The 26,933-nt window shown below is 38.4% G+C and overlaps 2 protein-coding genes across 2 annotated transcripts; both read left to right on the top strand.

Annotated features, from left to right (window-relative positions):
- Positions 1-428: 428 nt before the first annotated feature.
- On the top strand, positions 429-18,798 carry LOC148735301 (uncharacterized). Its single transcript, XM_088752925.1, has 9 exons — positions 429-809; positions 7,210-7,250; positions 9,005-9,181; positions 9,530-9,610; positions 10,789-10,881; positions 11,835-11,933; positions 17,757-18,007; positions 18,491-18,631; positions 18,754-18,798. The coding sequence occupies exons 1-9, from the start codon at positions 436-438 to the stop codon at positions 18,796-18,798; spliced, it is 1,302 nt and encodes a 433-aa protein (XP_088609051.1). The 5' UTR covers positions 429-435.
- Positions 18,799-18,987: 189 nt separating this feature from the next.
- Positions 18,988-25,644, top strand: LOC148735302 (uncharacterized). The gene is made up of 5 exons (XM_088754131.1): positions 18,988-19,093; positions 21,132-21,365; positions 21,809-22,441; positions 23,061-23,297; positions 24,360-25,644. The coding sequence occupies exons 1-5, from the start codon at positions 19,001-19,003 to the stop codon at positions 25,599-25,601; spliced, it is 2,439 nt and encodes an 812-aa protein (XP_088610257.1). The 5' UTR covers positions 18,988-19,000; the 3' UTR covers positions 25,602-25,644.
- The last annotated feature ends 1,289 nt before the right edge of the window (positions 25,645-26,933 follow it).

Genomic DNA, 26,933 nt, shown 5'->3' on the forward strand with positions numbered 1-26,933 from the left:
GTAGCATTTGCGTTTTGCTGAGCTTAGCAAGATCTCACAGTTTCTACGTTGAATTTTAAATATTTTTAGCGCTATTTCGGGTCAAAGGTGCTTCCATCGAAATAGGTTTTAAGTCATGTACTAACTGCAAAAGGTAATTAATGGTCATGTTCAGACAAATGTTGTTGGAGAAAGGAAAGAGAAATTCATTCACGCATGTGTGATTTGAGGAAATGAATGTAAGCCTTATGACTTGGTTTGATGATTTGTTACCAGTCTTGTTTAAGAGAAAACTGCAAGAATTTGTCTTGACAAATAGACCATATTGCTGTTTAACTGAACAAGTGTACAACCGCTCTACTTATAGCTTAAATTGGACATCCGTATCAAGGGAAACCAGTTGAATAGTTTTTAGTCATAGCAAAATACCACTTTTCTTTTTCAGCTGGTTCCTTTATGATAAAGAGCGGCGAATTTCTTGAAATTAACACAACTGATCCGTCCATTAACTGCAGTTCGGGTGCTAATTACAACTCAACACTTCAGGAAAGAAGCTCTCCACATGGCACCCATCTTGTTGCTCGCATAGAGTTCAGTGGTAACATTGAGTTCTGGAGCGGGTCAACAGTTCAAGTGTTCGGGAAGTATGCTCTGAGTTTAAAGAGTCAGAGTGGAAACATCTCGATACACACTGATGTGAACATGACTTGTGGGGAGAGAGTGTTTGATACAACATGTCTTGGTGGATTTACACAGAATTCTACTGGAGAGACGGTCAGATGGTCAAAATTTTACCCAGGTGAGACGCGCTTTGAATGCCTTAAGTTTTTGCTCTGAGAATAGACAAAGCCGGAAAAGTCTAATTCTCCGTCGAAATTATTAAGTCGACCTTTGTTTGCATTTAAACCTTTTGATACAGATGCCCAAAGGACTTTATCTAATGACAAATCTAAATTTGAAAATCATCAATTTTGAAGGCTGTCAACAACTCGATTTGAGCACTAATGGGACAGTTTATGCGTCATCTACTCGCCAGTTGGACTAATTGGACAACGCGCTTTGTTATATGCCTAAACTTTCACTCAACAAAACGACCACTGTTAAGGGACAAAACCTGTCGGGACAATTTGTTCGTAGGCACAAAACTGTTTCACTTCTCCAAATTTTTCTATCTGATTGAAAAAATTCCTCCCTTTTCTTTCCAATGTTTTTCCATCTTTCTCACTTAACAATTCCAAGATGTGTTTTCCGAGGAAAAGTAATGCATGAAACAGCACGGAAAGAATGAAAAGAAGAGCTTATTAAGTATAGTTTTCGAAAGTAGCTATCTCTTATAATTTCAAACGTCACCTGAGAAACTTCACCACGGATATATTCATTAAATCACTCCGCACACTTTCAAATTCACTTTAGCTCAAGCATTTGCGCTAGATGCTCTTCCTCCGCTAAGCAGAGAAAATTTCAATTTGATCTCTATCTCTTAAACTGAGTAAAACATCAAGTAGTGGATCCAAAGTAGAAAAAGGACACACATTCAATCAAGGGACGAAACCAAAGAGCTATTGTTATTCAAGCAACATTGACAACGTCATTATTTAAAAGTTGATAGATGACTCAGGGCGGTATAAATTTCAAACTAAAAAACTCTGCATCTTTATAACCGAACTTTGAATAATCTGTAGTGCACATAGTGCCTTCCATACATTTGTATCTCGGGTATTTTTCGGGTATGATTGGAACAATTACCACATACTAGGAAAAATTGCAGAATTCTGATTGGCTGAGACAAAGTGCATCCTCTCTTAATAGCGTGGGCAACCTTGATAATCAATAATTGATAGTTCCTCTGCAACGAAAGGCACTAGGAGACTTTTTACAACAGGAGATTTTTGCTGGAAAGGTTTTTGTAATAACGGCTGCTTGATCAAGTTGAAGGCAACGAATAATTCATTGGGAAACTTATACGTGGCAGCGGATACTGAAAAGCGCTTAAGGAGGCTCGAAAGGGCTTTCCACAATTAACAGCAAGTGCCAATCAGTGAAAGATATCAGGACTGTTAAACTTATCATCAGGAGAATGACTTGACATATGCATGACACTATGTTAGGGAAATCTTTTAAGGGGGTTCGTCAGGCATTATCTGTTGCCATGGCAACAGTACAGTAGTGCTAATTGACCCTCTAAAACTCAGTTTTTGAAAGATATCTCAAAAACCAAGTCGGTGACCTAGTTTTTTTTTCAAATTTCTTAAACATCATCACATTCTCTACATGTATACGTGATATTAAAAAAAACTATCTTGTAGAACTTAAATTGTTTAGGAAAATGTTGTTTTAAAATGTAAAAAATTTCCACTAGATAAATTTTTTTTAAAATTTTCTTCAGGAACGCGTAACGATGAAATTAATTTTACACAAAAAATCAAGGTAGGTCACCGAACCAATTTTCGAGATATTAGTTCATCAACTTAGCAAGCTTTATTTCCGGTTTTTGCAATTTTAGCTCACACTTTAATATCCGGTCACGCGTTTTAAACGATACCGCTGACTCAAGGGCTCATTTTCGCGAAGATGAGTCAGTGTCCGCGCGATTAATCGACGGATGCCCTCAGCGCGGAAAAAATCGTTCATCCTGAAGATGGATTCACATTGTTTTGTGATTTTACACATTCCTGAAAAGTGACTCATCATTTGAGACTCAGACTAGTACCGTTACGACAGTTTGAAATGAACTCTGGAGAGAAACTCCGGAGAGAAACTCCGGAGAGAATTCTCTAGAGGAACTGAATTCGATATATGATGAAAAGTTGATTTTGCAGATGGCGCCAACCAGTACTTCATTGAGGCCGTTAAATGTTGAGTTTCTCGTACAGAGATTGTAGTGTAACATGAGACAAACTAGCATGTGCCAGCTTCTGGACCATGTTTGTCGAAAGATGAAGCTTTCCATCGAACGTCTGGATGGTGTCTTATCGCTGTTCCGAGCTGAGAAGATGGCTTGATCGAAGGCCTCATTCGACGATGCACATTTACCATGATTGACCGATATAATTGTTCATGTGCAATTTGAAGTGGAAGAGTGAAAACAATTTGGAGTGAAAAGAATTTGATTTGACGTCTTCCAGATTGTCACGAGCGTCAAACTCAGCGGAAATTAGGGTTTCATATTCATCAGCAATTTGTTGGTCGTCACAGAATTCGCGAATTTCTATAATTTTCGAGGTAGTAGAGGTATGAACAAGCCTCGGCTTCATTTTTCTTTTTTTCTCTTTGCCCCTGTCATAACTGTGAAGTTTCATTATTCCGTTTAATTGGAAAAAAAAAAAAATTTTGCAATCCTTTCTTAACAAATGCGAGTTTACATTTTCGAAGTTGTAATTTACAGTTTATCAACGGAAATATCAACAATCTTTCTCACAAGTTAAAGATGAATATTTTATTTTAATTTTACCGTCTGTGGTTGACTTAGAATTAAAGTCTCACCTACATTTTTACGATCTCTTGTTTACTGAAAATTATGTTTATTTTTATGGCAACATTTACACTTCTCCATTTACACTTCTCCATTTCCATTAATAAAACTGTCAATGTTTGCAATCCTGGATCCAACAATGATTTCATTTTCCTTTTCATCTTCCAGTGAGTTGTTTAGGAAAGTTTTCGGTCATTTCATTTTATTGGGAATCAAAATTCAATGCGAAACAAATCGTGGCACTCAGGTATCCACTTAAATTTTTCGCGGAACAAAGTAAGATCTACCGAGTATCGAATGCACTCGACGCGACTTTATTGATGGGGTGTCGACTTCACCATCCTCCTTTCGCTCGTTAAATAAAGTTTTTTTGACCACTTTCGGCAAGAATCCTGCCATCCAAACATTTTCCTACCTGCTTTCAAGAAGTAAACTTTCCATTTTTGTTTCTCAAACAACCACTTCCGTTGGAAACAATAGAGGTGCCGTAAATTTTGAAACGCTTATGGAGGCCATATTTGTTTACAACTCGCCCGCGGATCTGATCGCGCGCGCTATCGCTTATTTCTCTCGCGAGTAATTAGCTTGCGTATATCTTGGAATCCATTCTCCGCGCGGCCAAAATAAACTCTTTCGAGCCTCCTTAAGGTGGCTCGTACCAGTTTCCTCGCGCGGGAAACAGGTCACTCTTGCGTGACGCGCGCGAGAGAAACGTGCGAAAGAAGCGCGAGATCAAAAGATGAAAATTCAAAACAAAGATGGCGGCGCGTGGAATTTTTTCTACTTTTGTGAGAAGTTTTCCTAAGAGCTTGTATTTGATGTGTTGAGCGGCCACTGTGAATGCAAGAGATAGAAACTAAGATAACGAAGACGATTTTCGGAGAAGGAAAGGTTGCTTCACTTCACATTTAAAAGAAATATTCAACCGATATGAAATCTTGCGACGGCGAAAAAAGAAGAACTCAAGTGAAGGATAATCTACCTGAAGTGGAACAAGACTTTGAAACTTAAAGGAAAATAATATGATGTAGCCAGAAGTCATGTGTAGGATTTTTAAGATGAGCTCGGGAGGCTGTCTTTGATGGCTTTTTAATGATTTTCTTAGCTGAAAACGTCTGTAAACATCAGATCGTAGGTGCTCGCGCGAGCACACGCAATTGTCAGCGGTAGCTAAAACAGATCATGAGCAAATGTCAATCTTATAGAATCCAGATTTTTAAAAGCGCGAGAACGCGCGTGGAAATTGCTAAACTCACGAAAGCTATTGCATGAAAACAAGTCCGGTGACCCCTTCTCTTTATTGTTCCAATATGATAATAACGTCGAAAGGAATCATCAGAAAATAAACTAGAAAATTCTACGGAAGGAAATTTGCGATGTGTGAAAATTGCTCTTTTTGTAGATTTTCTGAAATTCCCCTCCGTAGAATTTTTTAAAAATCTTTGTGCATTTTCCTTTTCAAGTGCCAAAAGCAATCACTGAAAAAAATCAGGGGGTCACCGGATTAGTTTTCGAATTATTTTAGCCACAACCTAAAAATGCGTCTGAATAAGCCTATGGAAGCGTTGCCATGGAAACTGCTAGTGACGAAATGACACTTATTTTCGGATAACCAATGATTATGTAATTCAACCCTATAAAAGTGTTCAACTGGCCTTTGTCAGTCTTTCTGTTGTATTCTTTCAAAGTTACAAACCATCAAAAATATGAAAACCGGTACGAGCCACCTAAAGAGCAAATGTGGCCAAAAGATTGTGGCAACAGCCAAAAAGTCGATTCGGCTCATACTCTCAAGTTAGGTAGGCCTCATGGTGAAACAAAACACTGCATACTTCGTTTGGCTGAATATCGATTTATTTTGGAGAAAATCGATAACAACTGAATTTCGCCAAATTGCCGCTTTTGAAGCTCAAAGTTTCAGACGAATCTCGGAGCGTCGCGCCACGAATTGACAACACTTGGACCGATAAAAAGTACCGAATCTTGAAAAGCAATATCAATACATGTGTTAAGGCAATTTGAGCAATTCTTGATCATTTATTTACACAATCTAATCAAATTTATCAGACCCTCTTCTAACAAGATTAAAAATAGGTCAAAAGCAGCCTGTTATTTAACTATGTGGTAAGTAAAATAATCGACTGAAAATCTGGCTTTTGGAAGGCGAAGTGTGGTTCTTTTCGATCTCCAAAGGATTTTTTGGGGTAATGATTCTGTGCGATTTAATCAAATTTTAAAGTTGGAGAAAATGAGCTTACTTAACGGTGCCGTCAGTTATTCGAAAATGTACACATTCACGCGCAAACTCAATTGTTTCGCTTTTTACATCCAGTCTACAGCTTGTTTAACATATCATCTTACCGTTCATATTGCTGTATCACAAAAGGTTATTGCAGTCCTGAAATTGTTGCATCGCTCCCATAATAGCGATATAACCTGGCAGGATAGTCAACACCTATTGATAATGAGTTTAGCAAGCGTATCACGGGGTTTCTCCATTTCCATTTCGTTGAAAAGGAGGCTGTAATTACTTCACGTAAGAGATCTTTGTTTAAATAGAGTCTTCAACCAAACCGCGGACCAAACGTTTGCGGAATTAATGTCGCTCGTTCAGAAACATGTTACTCGTGTGCGGAATAACGCTAATTAATTCAAAATGAGGTCCACTGAAATCGACAACTCCGCAAAAATATTGGACTGTGAAGCACGTGGCTACAGGAACTATTGTCGAGTGTTACATATAGGAAACAGGAGCAAACAATTATTTAACTCGATCCTATTGAGTTAAATTTTTATTTAGTGAATTATTGTCAATCAATCCTTTATTTAAACACGTGACACCTAGGAGTACAGAAGTTCTCGTTAAAACAAGTACGTGTATCTACAATTAGAAAACATAATTTCTGTAAGAATACAAATAATAAATAGATCTGTTAAATAACTAAAAACAGTATCGAAGATCATAGACAAGAGCTATAAACAAAAATTTACAATATTAACAATGATAACAATAACAATATTTACAATCACTACCGCTAAGCCATTTGGGCTTTAAGAGAACGCTTGAATGAAACAATATCTTGAGATTCTCTGAGTTTAGGGGGAAGCGCATTCCAAAGTTTACTAGCTAAAAATGAAATTGACCGATGTAAAAACTCAAGATTAAAAGGAGGTAAATCTAGCCTTGTACTGAGCCCACTTAAACTATACGGTACATTTCTAAAATTAAAAAAATCACTTATATAAGGTGCCCCCTTATCATGCAAGCACTTATATAGCATAACTAACGATTGAAATTGTCTACGAATCTCCAAGGACTTAATGTCGGCCAACTTGAGGAGGAAGTCGTATGACACAGACTTCGAGAAGCCTAATATAGTTCTTAATATAAAGTAATTAGTTGTCTCTATTGTAGTAGTCTCCGCGTTACCTACTCTCAGTAAAAGGGGACTACAGTACTCAAGATGAGGGAGAACATAGGCCTTGTATAAACGAACTAACACGTCCTTAGAAATAAACTTACGTATTCTCCGCAAAGCTGAAGCCTTTGCGCATCCCTTATTCAGCTGCTGCTTTATGTGCGCTTTAAATGTTAATTTGCTATCTAGGACCACCCCTAGGATTTTGAGTGTATCCTTTGCATGGACATTAGAATCATTAAGATGGAAATCATACTGGTATGAAGGCGGGCCAATAGCGATAGCTTGCGTTTTGGCGGCATTAATCTGTAAAAAATTCATTGAGAACCATCTCGATAGAACGCTCAGATCAGAGTTAATTATGTACTGCAAGACTGTTGGTGAGACATCAGAGGCGTAATGAGTAGTGCCGTCAGCGTATAGCCTCAAGGACGTATTAGTAATAAAATACTTAGCATCATTAACATACAAATTAAATAAGAGTGGACCCAACAGGGACCCCTGTGGTACACCAGTTTTAACGGTTCTCCACGAAGAATATACACCATCAAGTTTGACCCTCTGTCTCCGTCCAATAAGGTAAGCTGTCATAATTTCCAGCGCATCATGCGTAAAACCATATGCCTTTAATTTAGCTAGGAGAAGCGGGTGACAAAACAGAGTCAAAAGCTTTACTTAAGTCGATAGCCACCGCTGCAACAGCTCCTCTTCTGTCAAGACAGGCTCTCCAATCTTCAGTCAATTTTGATTAGGCCGTGCAACACGAGTGACCCTTGAGAAAGCCAGACAGATTCGGTGAGAGCCGCCAATAAAAGGCTTCATAGATTTGATTGAACAACACCTTCTCATATAATTTCGATAAGGAAGTCAGAACAGAAACTGGACGATAACAGGTCTTATCCGTCATACTTTCCTTCTTGAAAACAGGAACAACGTCACTGCTTTTCCAAACTATTGGCCATTGGCGATTGGTAATAAAATAATTGATTAAACGGGTAACCGGCTCGGCAATAACACGTGAGGATAAACGAAGTAGTCTCTGAGATATTTAATCGCAACCAACAGCCTTGCGAGGGTAAAGAGTATCCAAAATTTTCCTTATGTAGCCAACATCAACTGGGACGAGGTCAAAAACATCATCACAAGTTTTCTCAGCAATTACTTTAACACTAGGACGATCAACAAACTCAACCATTTTCTTACTGTCACCATCGTTTGATAAAGTTCATTTTAGGACAAAAAGGACGAAACGTAAACCTAGTTCGGTGATTAAAATTACTGCTTGCTACAATATTACTGTATTTTACTGTTGATAAGATTTCAACTTCCCTGCACTCTTACTTAATTTTCTTCGGTTGACAGTATGTTGTTTTAAAAATGAGTTATAGTCAAATCTATTTAATGAAATTCAGAGGGGTGTTTTGATCGTTAATCGCTGATACCACACTGAGTATCTATAAACACTTGGGGCTTTGTGTAAGAAGGAACCGGTCGAGATGACAATTGCCTTGAATAGAGGTCAGGATTTAAAATGACCTATCAGTATTTTTTAAGACGCTGAAAGATTGAATCGTATTTGTTTTCTCTTCCTTACTATTTTAATCGCTATAGAAGTCAATGTTTGAATAAACGGTTGTACGCACTCAGACCATTTTATCTTTTAATTCAATTCTTTGTCAATATATTTATAGCTTTAAATTTATTTTTGTTAATAGTTGCACTCTTACATATTTTAGCTGTTCGTTTATGTTATTTTTGTTATATTTTTAACATTGGTAGTTTTAAGGTTTGAACAATTCATTATTTACGAGGGCCACTGGTTTATCACCTGGTATATAGTTGTGTGTTTTTTTCATGGGCGTATAAAGTTTATGATCATTACTATTATCATTACTATTTTCATCATTCGCGTGTGAACGGATATATTTCCCTTTATCTTTTTATGTGTCTACAAGTTTCACTGGTTGCTTTTTCAAACTGGGAAATTTCGTGATAACCATAGGAGGGTCTAAGAATAGGCGTGACCTTTTGCCTACACTCCCACATTCGGAGTTATTTATGTTCACATTTTGCGAGTGACGATGATTTACTTCTTTTCAAATTAAGTTTTAATTGGTGGTTTACTAATTGCTAGGACTTGGACCTGGGGGATTAAAAATAACTTTCACGGAAATCCACCTGTCTGGATTTTGTATACCAGGCGCAAGTCATGGAGGAAACGGAGGAAGAACAATGCAAAGCCACAAAATCTTTAGTTTGCCTAAACCGTATGACATAAACAACACAGCCTCTCTGTTAGGAGGAAGTGGAGGTGAGATAATTATTGTTTTCATTTGAAGGCAACTGTTCAAATAGAGCAAAATACTTAAATAACGACAGCACATCCATGTAGCCTATGAATTGCCGCAGATATCACTATTTCTGGTATCTATCACGTAATAGTCGAGATATTTACTCTGCTTGTCATATAGATTTCCATGCGACAAGTTCGGGAACAGAAGCGAGTATTTCGATCATTAAACTTTATCAAACCAAAGAAATGTTTCAGTCCTGTTAAGAAGCGGAAAATGCTTGACTGCCTGATACATCCCGGCCAAAAAGTGCATGCATTGTTGTTATCTGACAATGAATTAATTCTTTTTTTTTTTTTTTTATTCAGGTTCATGCTTGGAAAATCCAGGAAGCGTTTCTGGTGGAGGAGCTTTGGAACTTGTGGCTGAGAATGGAGCGATAATCATAGGTAAAGGTCGAGTAAAGTCCTTTGATCGATCCATGGCCGATCGTGTTCACTTAATTCAATTTTTACAAAAATTGTTACGTTCTGACAATAGTAAGACCATGTCCAAAAGTTTCATCAAGATAAGTTGAATTTGTTATCCGCGACGCAATCGATGTGATTAACTTGACACATACGTGGTAAAGTTATTCTTTTTGTAAAGAATTTATCCACTGATACCCAGACAAAGTGCTCGGTTATTTCGAAAGAACTAGACGACGTAATTTTTTTTTTTTAAGTAACTGACTCGACATCGACAGCAAAATCTCGTAAAATTTGATCAGGCCAACCATCCAATCCACAACAACACCATCCGTAAATACATTGTTTGTTTGCCCTTTAAACTGTCCCGTCAAAGTTAAATGTTGGAGAAAAGTTTACCTTACCGAAGTTTCGTCTTCCTAAATTTAATCAGTGCAATGAGATGGACACTCATCATATTCTTTTTTCATTATTATTTCATAACTTCATAAACAGTGCAGCTCTCATGGGAAAAGTGTAATCGTTGGAAGAAAAGCGCTTTACACGAAGCCGAAATGATCACGGCTGCATAGTACTCAGTGCACTTAAAATTCATGGTAGTATCGTGCTCAACAAATGTCAAACTCGATATTTACAAAAAATCTTATTTTGACGTTAAAAATGTTCAGGCTGCAGACTTTCTTTCTATATGTATGTTGAAGTTCAAGAATTAGGAAACGATTCATCTTCCTAGTAACGGAAACTAATACACGCTATGCATAATGATAATTTGCTTAAGAAGCCTAGTAACAAGTTTGCACGAAAGCGAGGTCCGTCGGGCCACTGTGTTTTTGTTCCGTTCGGAGGCTTTTACCTTGGTTAACACAAAATGAGCTCGGTTTCAAACAATCTAAAGCTTTCAGAAGCAGATATTCTTGGTTCATCACTAAGTGGGAGAGCTCCAGCTAATTTAAAAGTGCAAGAACTAAAATTCTGGCTAAAATGCAGAGGAGTTTGGGTCCTTTGGAAAGTTAAAGAATGAAACCTTGAAGATACACCGAGGAACACAACAGTTCAAAGGCATCGATTGGAAGCCACGATTCCTCTTCCTTCATACGGAAATTAATGGTTATTCATTGTTTAAGTGGTGTTAACAGAAAGTGGCATTGATTCAATTCTAGGTGCCCCTATTATAGCTGAAGCCCAAAATGACAACACAGGATCGTGTTCTGGGGGCTCAGGAGGAATTATTCGCCTCAACGCTTCTAGGGTCAGTAGCCTGAATTAAATGTAAACAGGTGTGGTTGCTGTCAAGGGAGCTGATATATAAATCGATGATAGAGTTCAGTTTTGTATCAAATAATTATGTGATACATAAGATACATCTAATTTCATTATTAATTCGAATTTCACACATTTTAAATTTACCACAGTACTTTCTATTTTGTTAAGTGTTGAAACGTAACAAAACCTCTGCTATGATTAATTAAAGGTAACTATACGAGAAACCGGAAAACTAATTGTGGATGGAGGTAAAGGACAAGATCGCTACTGGTTGGCTGGCGGAGCAGGAGGAGTCATTCAGATAATAGCACCTGAAGGAGAGATTGCTGCTGGGACTTTATCGTTGAAAAATGGCTCAAGCTACTTTTACCATACAATATCAGCAGAGGATGGCTATTTTCTCTTGGAAGGTAACCAAAGAAACACGTAAAGAACCTATTTTAAAATATCTGAGATAGTACCAAAGTTGGTAAAGTTAAGTTACACTTGTTGACTATGTAACAGTTAATTACTTAACCCGAAGTTGCCGGATAAAAAAGAACGTTTGTGTAAAAAATGCGCATCTTAAGACCAATCCTTGAAATACATTTCTTGGTGAATATTCCCTGTGTTGATATTCAAATAGGTATAGCCCCTTTTCCTCTTACGTGTTTCATACCTGTACAAGTCTGTATGGTCTAACATCGTTAAAGAACGTAGGTTATGATCCAAATATGACGCGCTACTTTTTATCACGAACGCTGAAAAACGATACCCGATAAAAAATGCGATGTAGTCAGAAGTACAATAAAGTTCACGGGGTATAAATCCAAAGAATTCAAAATGCAACCCCAAGACGGTAAAAATCGAAAGGTTCTGAGGATCGAACATTTGTGTACCTAGAAACTATTTTCATCAACAGCTTGAAGAAGCAACATAACGGGTAGCTTTTGTTTTCTTATAGCAAATGAAACTTTGGAAGCATATGATAATAAAAAATTTTACAAGTGGCCATCAAGACCCACTTACAGCCCCTCCATCGCTCCGTCAGAGGAACCAACAGGTTTGTTTGTGTAGGAGCAGCGTCTGTGTGCTAAGTAAGAAGTGTACTCAACAAAACTTGTTAATCTTAGAAAATTACCGGCTTTCCACCTTATAGCGTGCGATCAGCCCTTTATCATTAGTGCTGAGGCATGAGCAATTCTCCGCTTGTGAACAAATCTAAGGCCTTGAGTAAGGCGGGCCAGTGACAGGCCTGCATGGGATCTGTCACAACCAAAACAATATTTATCTGTGGCATTCATCGCGATTTGACATTTCAAATAATTTATGGGTCGATACATGGCTTGATCCACCAGTTACAATTTTTAAACGGATAGAGCATTAACAAACTCGAGAATATGAGCAAGGTACATTTGCATTTTTTTACGGCGTAATATCTGGCTTTAAGGAAGGTCCTTATTATCAGAGGAATGTTCTTGCTCTTCCTTATGAGAAATCTTTATTGACTACCAAACGTTTTACAATATCTTTCATTGGTGATGACTCGACTAAGGCTAGCACATCGTCACAAATTAAACAAGCCAAACTGGTAGGCCTTTTAAAAGTAATCATATCAAAATCTGACGGGCTAAACCTTGCGTTGTCCCGCCATTTTTTTACAATGAATAAATACTTCCTTTAAAGGGTAATTTATGGAGATCAAGTGGCCTTATGGTCAATGCACTGGACTCCGGGTCTGGAGTCTGGGTTCAACACTTGACCTGGTCAATATGTTCTGTTTTTGTACTTTACACTCATAGAACCTCTCTCCACTCAGGAGTATAAATGGGTACCGGCGAATGTCAGGGAAGCCTAATGAAATGCTGGGGGGTAACCTTGCAATGGATCAGGGATCCAGGGGGGAAGAGTAACACTGTTAGGCGCTTCATGCCAGATGAAAACCGGTAAAAGTCCCGGCTGAGGGGGGGGGGGGAAGTCATCTTGGTAAGTTTGAACTTTCACAATTACAGTTGGCCGACATAATGAAAACAAATTCAGATTAAGACCCTCGCACTCGAAATTTTCCTCTGTCGCGTGGTGTTCGTCAAATTAATTTGGAGGTAATTGTGAAAGTTCAAACTCACCAAGGTGACAGTATATTTACTCGTTTCTGAGTTTGGAATAAATAAGCACGAGTAAATTTTTTCAAAGACTCACAAAATTGCGCAACAGTCGGCCGACAGATATTCTGGGAAGGCGTTTTTCAATTTTACCATCGGTTCGAGTACAAATTTTACCCTTAGGGATAATCCTCAGAAATAAAATTTGTCAAACAATTTTTTTTGAACATTTCATACCAAGCTCTGTTTCGAGAACTACTGTAGAAAAAGATAGGTCACCCTACTCGCTAAAGAAATATGATTGCCAATCTTATTTCGTTCATGACTGTACTTATCCCGTGCGTTATTTCATCGTTTCACAATAAATCTTGCAGTAGCTGGAGGTAAGGTTTAAAAAAATTAGGTAAAAAAATACTTGATCTCGTCTCCATATTTAAGCAATAAACCAAATTGTCTATCAGTCTACCGGCTAATAAACCGGGCACGACGTTGAGAGAACACAAGAAAAGCCTGTTAACCACTCGGCTGCGCCTCTCGGTTTAACAAACTTTTCGAGAAATTTTGAAGTTCTTTCACTTTAAATGCACAGGAAAAAATAAATGCTTAAAACGGAGCTAGAATTCACTTAAACCGCATTTTCAATGTTCGAAAATAGACCTTCAAGAAATTAAAATCTGGTTGTGTTTGTATATATCAGACTTTAAGAACATTGAATTGTTTTAACTTTTTATTTCATTTCTTCCTTTACCTCTCCCTTCTGAGTAAAGACGACTCTTTCTGATTTTGACAAAGTCCAAAAATAAGGGTATTTTAAGAGGCCCAATATGTCCGATGACCAACCACTTCTAATCATTATTCCTACATGGGCAGTGAAAGCCATCACTGGACTTCCAAAAGCAGTAATAGGATTTTGGGGCAACTGATTTCCTAACTCGTGCTGACGTGTCTGTACCATCAAAATTCCGTAAACCACATCTTTATTTCATTAACGTGAAATAACTTGAAATTTACAAGAAATTTCCCAGAGAGTATCGTTTAAACATGAACGAGGAGAGAATCTTCGAATAGCGCAAGTTGATCCCTTTTTGAGAAATTTTTTCATATTTGGATTATTCTCGAGGAAACGCAACAGTTGATGATGAACATCAAGGGCGCATGTAGTCGAACCTTCTGACAAAAGAAATCTAGGAAGAAACTTGATGGTACATACATGTCTCTTGGGTGCCACAGTTGCAACTCTTGGGTTGACATCATTTGTTAGATGAGTAGCCATTATGCCAACGGAGTACCAGATTCGATTTGCTTTGTTGCCTTGTCGAAATATTAAACGCGGTGAGAGCTCTCGGAAAGATCGATCAAAATTATTTGTCTTCTACTGCGTGATACTTATCGATTTACATGATATGTGTTGGTGGCAAAAGGATAATTTGATGCCATGAAAGCTGATGTAAATCAAAAGGACAATCCGCCATCGTTGATCACATAGCGCCCGAAATTTTGTTCAGCAGTTAACTTTGAAATTCATTTGGCATGCTTTGTTTCTAGCCCACAAAGTTTAAAATGTAAAAAAAGATTTACGGCTACCAAAATATTTTACTTGTTATTTGTTAAGCTTGAGATGGTTGCTGTTCCCGGAAAAACAAATAAGCCGGTGATATATTAGTCTCCTCTCAGCACAAGGAAAAAGAAAATGGTTGAAAAACTGACACGTACATAGAAATCACTTACGTATTTTATCTGAGATTTTCTTCATACATTTGATATGTAATCTCTTGCTATCTACCATCATATCTGGCCTTGGAGTGCATAATATATTCCGGCAGCCTCTTTGCCTCGGCCACATCAGTTCTAACTGATTATATAGCATTCAAAAACTCATTAATAGTTCATAAGCTGATTAGCCTATCACACGAGGCAAATCGATCACATGTATGAACCTTTATAGCCGGTATAGAATGATCATTCTGAAAAGCCCGGAAAGGGTTTTGATTTCGGTCTCGGGGGAAATCGGGGTGCAATTCATAAACAACGAAATCATCACTGAATTATTAATGAAATTATGATTACTGTGATCTTTATATAAAGAACACTAGAGATCTTTATATAAAGATCACGTCAATTATAGTATCAAATTATTCCCCAAAAGGCAGCGTACAAAACTTTAACCGCAGTAAACAACAGAGTTTATTTTCCTGATAAATTCTTGTTGGAACAGAAATTCGTTCTTTTACAATGTCCCATTGTTCACAATATTAATTGTGCAGTTTTGAATACTCTCAACTTCAGCTCTAAATCCTATTTCCTCCAAGTTGGCGTCTTTATTTCTTCTTGAACTTTGCCACTCGCCAAAAATTTTGTAAGCCCACTTCGTGGCATACCGAGTAGCCCTTGGAACACAACTATCCAAGCTATATATCGGCAAGAGTTCCATATGACCCCATACATTAATTATGTACTGAGAGTGGTGCAAAGAAACCTTTATATTTAGTCTTTATGAAATGAATGCATCATTAATGTATGGGGTTATATGGAACTCTTTCCAATCTTTCTCTTCCTTCGCATTTTTCGGTTCTCGAAACCCGCGTTTGGGCGGCATTTCAAACAAAAGCTTTGTGAACTTTAACAGCAGCCGAACAAGGAGCACTTTTCCCCTCTGTATGTAATTAACTTTTAATGCGTTCAAATCAAGTTTAGTAAAATCCCTAGAGAGGCACGGGTTTTTTTGAAGCTATTTAATGTATTAATATTATGTTTGGAAAAATCCCTAGAGAGGCACGGGTCTTTGAAGCTATTTAAAAAACTTGCAGCACGTGTTTTATCGGGTCTAAGAAAAACTCGGCTACGCCTCGTGTTTTTAACCCGATAAAACACTGCTGCTCGTTTTTTAAATAGTACTATACGCTCGACCACTGAATAATATTGCCGGCTTGGTAAAGGATGGCGGGGCGTTGATCATGTAGACGGAGAAACTGTGAGAATTAGTTTACCACGGGATCCCGTGATCCTTTAGCAACCTTCCAACACAGTATGTGTTTGGAAACCAGCAATGTTACGGGAAAATTTAGTGGTTTTTCCGTATGGTTGTTTAAGCATATTTATTCGTTGTTTTCATTATTCTAGAATTCTCAATTCATGCGAGTTTCTTTCGTTTCAGTGAGTCAAAGAAAATATAGAAAAGCCACAGTAGTTTTTGGAAATAGATTTTGCATTGTTACTTTGTTTTCATTGTGCAGCTGCCTATTGGTACTTTTCTTGTTCAATTCTACTGAAATTTTAGGTAATAAATGTCTTTCTGGCAAAATTAGTTCTCTTGGTAGTTGGTAGCTGAGTTTCTACTCGTAACTTCAATTTCCTTTCATGCGACCAAACTTAACACCAACCTTGCTAAGATTAGCAGAAACTTTCAATTGTATTTTTCGTTTTATTTCATAAGGTGCTCTGTTGTAATTACCATGGGTATATTTTCAATATCAAAGCTGTGAATCTCAGCAAGGTTTGCTATTTTTAATGGCCTTAAGTTTATTGAACCTGCTCTTTCATTTTCGGCATATGAGTATTTCAATATAGATCGTTTAGCTTCAAATGGAACCACGTGCTCGATAGTACCAAAGTAAGTACATTTTAAAGCTTTGTTGATTACATCGCGATTACATCCTCGATTACCAACTTGAGTACACTAGAGGTCATGTCAGTTGTTCGCCTGACCTAGAACAAAAGTTACTGTGAAACCAAAAGATTGTCTCGTCCTTGACGTCCGTACAAGCCCGCTCGAAGAGGTCGCCTTACCATTCTCGGTGCCGAGTCGCCCTACAAAGCTAGTTCCCCACGTTGTTGTTGCGGACCCAATAAAAATATTAATAAATATAAAAACTATCGTCACAGCAATATTATTTTCCTCATGTCAATAAAAGCGTTAGTTCTGTAATGCAAGTAAGCCAAAAATGTTTGGCCATCTTTAAGCGTTAGAGGCGGAATATTAAGAACGCATATAAGCTAAAGAGCAATAATTCTGCTGATTGGAGGATAACTTTAACCTTCTACTTTATTATATGCATGTTTTCATTTTAATACTTTGGTGTTCTTTAGGCTGAGAGATGTTTAGATATGCTCTTTGCTCACCAGCTAGCCGTGCGTAGTTAATGGCACAGCTGATCAATTTGAATGTTTAAGCTCCATTTCCACAACAACATGATTATAAAAGACATCGATAGTAATATATAGTTATAACGTGAACTGAGACTCGGGATGTTATATAAAAAAAATGACTGATTTCGCGAGCGGGTAACAATCTAAAAAATCTTGCCATCTGATTGGTTCCAAGAGCGGGCAGTATTCTCCCATCCGGCCCGTTTTCAGCAAGAGGTATCCGTTTTGTGTTGAGTCACTTTGGAGAACATCTCTAGCATCGGCCGTAGGCCTCGAGCGGTATCCAAGACCTCGGACACAGTTTTCTCCCGATACGGACCTCCCGTATGGTAAATAACAAATACATATATTTGATGATCGGACCTATAATTCTTTACCTTTTTTCCTTTTGAGCTATTAAAGTATGCTATTGAGCTCTTGAGCTTATAAGTTATTGAGCTACTGAGCTATTGAGCTTTCAAGTTATTAAGCTATTGATCTATTAAGTTATTAAGCTATTGAGCTATTAAGTTATTAAGCTATTGAGCTATTAAGTTATTAAGCTATTGAGCTATTAAGTTATTAAGCTATTGAGTCAGCGAGGAGAGACTGCAGCGAGCATTCATGTTTTGTATTTCCCTTTCTATTGTCTTGATCAGAGTCGTGTAAAATTGAACCGAATGAAGGCCAAAGTCTTAACACGAGCTTCAAAATCACTTGCACTGGTGGAAATCCTCTTTATGATTTGAAATACCAGTTTGGCTACACTCTTCCAAATGGCCTACGCGTGGTACTATACGGAGGAAGTGACCGTAGCTATCATACGGTGTTAGTCAGCGGTATTTCCACGATAGAGGCTGTGATTATCAATGTCAGAGGAGCCAGAAGAGAGTTTCGTTTGAACGTAAAGGTTGGTGGGTCTTTTTTTACAACTTGAGTGATATGCCTTTCAAGATCACCACGAAGAAACGAAATTATAGATGCCTGGGCTGACATAAATTTGAACCCGTCTGATAATAAAATAAATAATAATAATAAATACGTAAATTAAAGCTCCTTCTTAGGGGCATTTCAGCCATAATGTAGACTAACTAAGTGCTTAAAAATCCCCACCGGTAGGAGGCAGACCAGTGGGCTATTTACAGAGCGCAGCCGAGGATTTGAACTCGGTGCAACCGAGAACAAATCCAGTGAGTGGCAGGGTGGAGGACTTGAACCCAGGACACCGGATTACAAGTCCAGCACCCTAACCACTCGGCCACGCCGCCTCCTCGTCGAATGGCTTTGAAAGGGTTTAGGTTTTTTTTTTAAATTAGAATAAACTCCGTTCCATATATCAGCTGAAGAAATTTTTTGAACTATTGAATACATTTGAAATGTTTACGCTGTTCAGGTTAAATCCACAACGTCAACTTGCGAAGACTGGATTGAGAAAATATATGAATACGTTGGAAAGGGAAATAAAACTCTTGGAACATGGTTGGTGCTAGAAAGTTTACTTTCAACCAATGGAAGCGTTCAGAGATGTCCTCAGGTTGGTATATTAGTTTCAGCTTAAATTTCTGACGCGTACAGCTAATTTTCCCAGAAAAGACAAACTCCAACATCGGACCGATTGATACGTTCTTTTTTTTAGAATTGGTTTTTACTTACCAGTACTATCCTAGCTTGGAAGAAGTCCGAGCCCACCTAAGAGAGTGAACCAAAATCAGTTTCTCTCTCTAAATGATCACATTTCATTGTCACACATTCCTGAGTAAGGTGGTTCTTGCTGGATTTTAGTGTATTAAAAACTCCAAATTGTCCCACGGTGTAATTTAGAAAATAAAGAATCGCTGCGACATAAACTCTATTTGTCTTGATTGTACAGCTGGAGGAGATTGTGCTTAATTTGACATCAGACATGACGATGGAAACTGCCCAGGATGTCCTTAGGGTTTCTTTACTTCTTGGCACTCTGTTGGGTGGAATGGAAGATCTCTCTACTTCTGCATTGGTGAGTTTCCCTATGCTTTGTATATCGTAAGTAATTTTAATTTCTAGCAATATCTTTGTTAATTTAAGCTTTTAGCTCGTTTGTTTAGATGGTACAATGAATTGTTAAACTTGAAATAGTAAGTTAATGTCAATAAGGAAAACACGTCGTCAACCAAACATTACCCTTCTAAATAATAAAGTAAGTTCATCTTAAAACTGACGTTTGCAATCCACATTGGCTAGTAAAACCTGTGAGATGACCTTTCGTCTAATTTGAGATAATTCGTTTTCAAAAATTTGTGTTAGAGAGTCTTAAAGCTCATTTGCTGAATCTCCGAAAAATCATAGCTGTTATTCCCAGTTAACTCAATGGATAGAGCGCTGGACTGATGTGCGGGAGGTCGAGGGTTCGAGCCCCGGCCGGACCAACACTCAAAGTCTTAAAACACGTGAGAAGAATATGCTACCTTTCTATATCAAGAAATGATTATTCTCTACAGAAGGCTAAAAGATTAGGAAAAAAGTTATTAGAAAATATTTAAACCAAACGTTTTTGGCTGTTTACCATCATAAGGGTTGAAAATGATGAGGCGTGAGTAGTCCAGTGGTCAGTGCGCTGGACTCTGGGTCAGATGGCCCGGGTTCAAGTCCTGGCTGGGGCTTGACGTTGTGTCCTTAAGCAAGACGCTTCACTCACATTGCTTCGTCTTCTCGGATAGGACGTAAAGCCGGAGGTCCCGTCTCCTGCACCTATCAATTAGTTAATTTGGGCAGGGGACGTTAAAGAACCCACATCACGAGGTTACTGTGATGTGGTCTGGCCTGCTTACTGGAAATGGGGGGAGGGGGCATCTGTAAAATTTCTCCTTTATTAATTGTAAACTGCCTCCGGCAGTCTGGAAAAGTCCCTCGCACAATGTTGTAAAGCGCATTAGAGCATTTACATGGAAATGCGCTATAGAAATCGATCTATTTTATATTATTATTATTATTATTATTATAAAATGATGATGTAAACAGCCGAAAACGTCTAGTTTAAACATTTTTTAATAGTTTTTTTTCCTAATCTTTTAGCCTGGTATATAGAGTATCTTTTATTAAACGAACGTTATGGACAAGAAATGGTTAGACACCCTAGTCTTAAAATGATTGAGAAGAATTTGCAACCTTTCTATAACATCAAGAAATGGTTAGATATTCTAGTCTTCTCGGATAGGGACGAATAAACGGAGGTCCCGTCTCCTACAGGGTTAGGGGTAGGAGACGTTAATTTCCCATGCACGAGATTACTGTCCGATGGATGTCCTCCCCTGGGGTGGTTGCTGGGTGGGAATTGGCCCTGAAAAGCTCCCATGGGGAGTGGTCAATGAGTATCTGTATGTATGTATGTATGTATGTTATCAAAAGCCACCTGATGATTTTTCCGTGTTTGATCTGGAGCAATGAGCTCAGAGCTAAGTGTGATATTCAAAATATTTATTTAGCCTGACTCGAAGAATTATATCCCACCGTAAGTGCAAGTTATAAGTCTTCGCCGGTAATATCCAGGGTAAGGGCTTAAAAACTTTCTAGTGTATTTCTCACATTTTTTTTTCAGTTAAGAACTACAAATATTTTGAATAACATTGTGGAGAATGTCAGTGACGATATCAGAAGATCTGAATCAAGGCTCAATTCAAGCTTCGCAGCTTTAGTAGAGAACATTCTCTTCAACCTTGGAAAAGCACTTAAAATTGGATCAAAAAAGTCAAATTTTTCACACTACGACAGAACCGTATCGAACAAGGTTTGTTTGATATTAAGTTCCTTTAAAAAATGGTATAAACACATGATTAAGTGAGTGAACAAATTTTAGATGCCTAGGTTTTTAGAGATTTCAAGACAGTAAGAGTGCCGACAGTTTTCTGTAATGAACAATACAACTCATCGACACTGCATGCTAGTCAAGTTTATCAGTCGCTTATTTCTAACAAACATAAATTTCAACGCTGTGAGGTTTTGATACCTCGTATGGTATTATGGTTAAGAATTAGTTACGATTTCTCTTACATCCTCAGAATTTAAACGCCACAAAGACCCTTCTCTCCCTGAAGGATCAGATTATTCGAGTACTACGCCTGTCATTGACAAATGCCACGCCGGGAAATTATACATTACATTCAAAATATTTGAGCATAACAGTTGTGTCTCTTCGTGGAGGTGAAGTGAATAACTTCACAATTGTTGCAGATGGAAGCAGTTTCATAATACCTGATCTAAAACCAAATGGAAAAATCATCTCGTTCCTGGAGGTAGGAGATAAGGTCACTTTTATACGTTGGATTTGTTACGTTAAGAAGGGACAAGGAATAAAACCCAGTAACTGACTTCATTCCCAAAGTCGTGCGAACCCGCAAAGCCAAAGATTTGGAGAACTGAAACACAGAATTTGCTTATCTAATGTTAATTATGTTGATTTATCATTACTTACCCGGCTTTGGGAAGGTAGGTTGTGCACTTAAGCGTTTAGGCGACAAAGAACAGTATCCAAGTTAATAGGCACAAAACAAAACCACGGTATAACCATATGCATTATTACTCCATTATCACCTTGCCCCTTAACTTTCAATCTACTTTTTTTCTTTGGGAGAGTGAGAAGACTTAGGAAGCTTAAAGCGTCATCCCATGGCAGTATTAATAGAGAAGGAGGCTTGGTGGAGCTCATTCATTTATCTTTTGCACCTTTCTCTTGTAGCTGTGGACTACTCCATTCAACCCTTTCACCTGGGACCAAACTAGCGAGAGGGTGACGTCACATGTTGCAGGGCTAGAAGTGAGAGACGATAAAGGAGACATTATAAACATGTCTGATCCCTCACGTGAAATCACCGTCATATTACCCCTTGTCGAGAAAGCTACTCACAATATATCAAAAGGGTCCACCAGTTACCGTAAAATGATAATAAATCCCAGCATCGTTCAGCATGGGCAGTCCTTCGTTAATGTCTCCTTTTTGCCTCAAAGCAGCGACTTAGTCATCTCAAAAGTGAAATTGATTTCAGCCACAAATCAGAATTATTCAGAATGTGAAAACGTTAGGGACAAGTGGATCAAAAGAGGCCGAATACACTGCCACGGTAATGTTGCTGTATCGTTTATGGCGATCAATCCCGGAAGGTACCGCGTTGATGCTATTTTTAGTATCAAAGAGAGAAAGACGAGGAAAATGACTAAGTCGTCCAGACTGGAACGAGGCAAGGCTACCTGTATCACGATAAAAAAACCACCTGCAGTGAATGAAGTAAAATATATCCGTGTCCAAGTGAGTGAGTCAGCTTGCCTTTTCTGGGAAACAGAAACATCTGCTTGGAAAACTACAGGATGCAGGGTGAGGAAATAAGAATTAGCAATAAATCGCTTTGAAAAATGATGGATAATAAATGCGTTTATCGCTCTATAGATTCTATTACTGTCGACCTACCTGCGATCACGTTGAAAAACTAAGCTAAATGTACCTTTACTTTCAACCTATAATCATATTTCCTACTCTTACTTGCTCATTTCTCTTTATCGATGTTATTTGTAAGAAACCATATTTGATGATATTTTAATTTAGGAAAGGGTGTAGAAGGGTATCTTTTTTGTTTTCTTTTGTTTTTTTCAAGTCAGTAAGTAATGTTTGGAAAAGTGAAGCTATGCAAGTAACAAAATTGCTTGAACAAGTTTTTGCAGCGATTGTAACTGTCACTGTGAACATGAAATGATGAAATCAAAGCAATGCTTACCCTCCGTCTTTTTTGTGGCGCCTCGAACCAAGTTTATTTCATACGTAGCCACACTACTGGCTAGCGATTCGCGAGAGGTCTCATTACCAAACAACACAGCGTGGAGAAAGTTTACTTTGGTGTAATTCACTGTCTTTGTATTTGCATTTTTTATTCAGAAAGGAACACATATATCGTAAAATTTGCCTTTACAACCACACTGACTATAGCTTTCTTTCAAAGGTTGCGGAGGTCATTGGCAATTCACGTTTGAAATGTGCCTGCAACCACTTGACGTCGTTTGGCGGAGCCTACCTGGTGCATCCAAATCACGTCAGTTTTTTCAAAACTTTAAGAGCGCTTCGTTCACCAGATGACAGCGGAAAGTTCCTCGTCCTTGTGATCCTGTTTGCAACTTTTCTTCTCCACCTGGTTGCGATCGTTTTCGCAAGAAGGGAAGACCGAAAAGATAAAGCCAAGGTTAATTGAAATGACGATTTTGACAATTAAAGAACTTGGCAAGATGTTGCTTTATGCAGCTATTTTTACGATTATTCTCTTTAGGATTTATTGGAAAATTATCTAATATGTTTCTCTAAACACGATGTAGTGAGATATAAGTCGCCAAAACAAGTTTGAAGCATGTGCTACTTTTTATTTTTTTAAGCAATTGCTCTTAAGAGATGTCACTAAAAATCAGACAAATTCACTAATCACCGGCAACAGTAAATAAAATCGAATTAGCTCATATTCTAGTATTACGTAGTTCTATAGGTAAAACAAACCAAGACATATGAAGTTTGTTGAAAAATTCTTTTGTTTTCGAGAGAATTGATAATACTCAATTCACGCATAATTAGCTTCATTTGAAGGTCGAATTTAGCCCATTTTTGGAGGCCTCGTTCCTACTTGTAAAAGCAGTGAAAAACTTACTTATTCCACAGACTTTTGCCTCCCCAATGTTTCCACGAAAAGGCGGAATCACTATTTCAATTTCAAATAAAATAAGAGTTTTCTATCGATTTACTTAGGTGTCTTGTCAAAAGTAGGGTAGCTTCAAAAAATTACTTTTATATGCCGCTAAGTGAAATAAACGTTTTATATTTGAAATATGAGAAGTTGAAATGATAAACTTACAGTTTGTAGAGTTACTTTTCTGGGTTTGTTGTGCTGCCATGCATACGAGGGCTTTAAATTCATGGAAATTTCGCTGTTCCTAAAAATGGGCTAAATTCGACCTTCGAATGAAGCTAATTATGCGTGAGTTGAGTTTCATCAATTTTTTCTAAAACAAAAGAATTTTTCAACAATCTACATATGTCTTGGTTTGTTTTACCTATAGGCTTACCTAATACTAGAATAAAAGCCAATTCGATTCATTGACTGTTGCCGGTGAATGTTTGATTTTTCGTGACAACCTCTCTGAGATAAGGATTGTTTTCCTACATGGTAACGGATGGCCCAGCACTAAGAAAAATCACCACACCCCAAATCCCGAGAGTCACTACGACAACTAAATTTACTTTAAACTTCTATTTTAAGGTGCAAGATTCAGAGCCCCCAGTGTTCTATCGAGCATCGGAGTCAGCTAATTGTCGTTACGAGTTGACCGTTAGGACTGGTGTCTGGTTAGGATCCGGTACAACCGCTAGCGTGTCCTTCATACTCTTTGGAGTCGAAGGCAGGAGCAGTACCCTCACCATCCAACAAGACTTCGATGCCGAGTTCCAGCCGAAGTTTGCAAGAGGAACTGAGCACAGGTTCGCTGCCATTTTAGACAAAGACCTTGGTGATATCTACAAACTTCACGTCAGCCATGATAACTCTGGTAATAATCCCTCTTGGTTTTTGGATTACATTAAGATTGTTCATACGGGGACCGACAAAAGTTGGAATTTCTCATTTGACACTTGGTTAAGCTTGGAGGATGAATCTCTATCAAATGAATGTATCCGGAGTCCTTCCAACGCTCTGGCCAGCATAACAGATAGAGACTTGCGTGAAATGTTCTCCGATGGGCATCTCTGGATGTCGATCATAACCAAGACCCCTAAGAGTTGCTTCTCTAGAGTTCAGAGAATCTCATCGTGCCTCTGTTTGCTCTTCTGTACAATGGCTGCCAATGCTATGTTCTATTCCTGGGGTAACCAGCCTTCTCAAACAATTAACCTAGGACCGCTTCGATTCTCAGCGCGACGAGCCATCACGAGCATTCAGAGTATCCTTCTCACCCTGCCGATTCACATAATCATAACATTGTTTAGGAAGGCTTCAGCAAGTCCTCAGAATCGATTTTGGCGATGCTTGCTTTACTTGACGTGGGGCTTACTTTGCCTAGTGACTGCCTTGTCGGCGGGTTTGACTGTTTCCTACAGTCTCATATGGGGAAGCGAAAAAGGCCAAGAGTGGATTTCGTCAGTTTCCGTCTCCTTTTTTCAAGATATCTTTATATTGCAGCCCTTTAAATGCTTTCTGCTCGCTGGGCTGGCGTCAATGTTTTCAAAGTGCAGAGTTAGAAAGGTATCTTGTAGTCAACAGTCCTCTGGGAAAACTGCAGATCATAATCGAAGCTCAGCATCCACAAAGTCAGGTGAATTGTCGGCATTGAGGAGAAAGAGTGTGGCAATGGCTAGACGTCGCTTGATGAAAAGACAGACCCTCCTTTACATTTTCTTTCTTGCAGTTGTTGGTGTCCTTACGTATGGAAACAGGGACTTTTCAAGATATCTGCTCTTCAAATCTTTGGCGGACCATACGGAAAGTTTTGAGGAAGTAAGGAAATGAATTGATTTAAAATAACAACAATTCATGCATCCCTTAAGAAATTTATAACCAACAGCTACCGGCAAACTATCTACTGCAATTAGATATAACGCTCGGCATCGTTTATCCTTGTTATTGGCTGTCAAGTAGGGAGATCAGTAAAGATTCTGTTGGCAGGGATGAAAGATACCTTAATCAGTTTAGAAGAAATTAATATGTTAAGCAATAATTTTACTATGACATACCGTATTTATTCGCCTATAAGCCGAGCGATTTTTCCAACAAATTAAACTGAGAACAGGTAAATTCTCGCCAAGGAAGGGGGTTCGGCTTATAGCCGAGTATTTTCGCCAAAAAATATTTACGGGTGCTTAACAAGATTCGAAATTCAATGTTTATTCGACTGTAAGCCGAGCGATTATCAACAAACACAAATTTCCGAGATCACGAAAGGTAGGTACATGTAAATCATTGTTGGTTCTGCTCGACGGAAGCTCGAATCGCATAGGAGTTTCATCCATATATTTGAACAGCCTGGAGAGCGAATGGCCATACCGCTGCCGAAGTGCGATCACGAACCGATGGAACTGGATGATCTTTTCTTCCAGATCTTGTGGGAGTCGCTGGGCCAGGGTTGTCCTAGTGCGAAGGCTGATGGAATGGCTCTTTTTCCATCTCTGGTAGCAACCCAGTGAGGCTCTGAAGTCTGGATCACTGCTCAACTCCTTCGCCTTTAGCCGTAGAATTAATCCGCTTACAGCAATTCCTGTAAAAGATAACAGAGATCAATTGTTTGACTTGTTTTGACGACATGAAAAACTGGCCAATCAGAAGCGGTCATTCCCACGGTTTGTGTAAACATTGCAACACGATCTGACAGATATCAGTTGATCGAAGCTTTTCATTGTTTTAAAGAAGCGAAAGACTTACCTTGACTCCTCTGCTCTGAAAACCAGTCCAGTAGTGTTTGATCCAATTCAGGATACTTTGGCGAAAAGCAGCCCATCGTCTTTCGCTTTGCTGACATTTTAAGCTCACTATAAAACAGGTTCGCTGGATCTTTTCGCCAGCGACGCACCATCGATTCACTGATTCCGTAATCTCTAGCGATGTCGGAGTTATTCTCGACGGCCTCTGCTTCAGCAACGACTTTTAGTTTGAACGCTAAGTTGTATGAAGAACGACGAACTTTCGGCATGATGATCGATTACGATAACTTTGAAAGAGAGCGATTGTTTGAGACAGGATTCTGAACTCAGGTGAATGTTTTGTTATGTCACGCATGATTCTATTTATTTACACAGTAAATTCAACTTATCTGTGATTTGTTGTTACTTTCAATTAAACGACCAA

Source organism: Stylophora pistillata, chromosome 3 (assembly GCF_964205215.1).
Source record: "Stylophora pistillata chromosome 3, jaStyPist1.2, whole genome shotgun sequence".
Lineage (NCBI taxonomy): Eukaryota > Metazoa > Cnidaria > Anthozoa > Scleractinia > Pocilloporidae > Stylophora > Stylophora pistillata.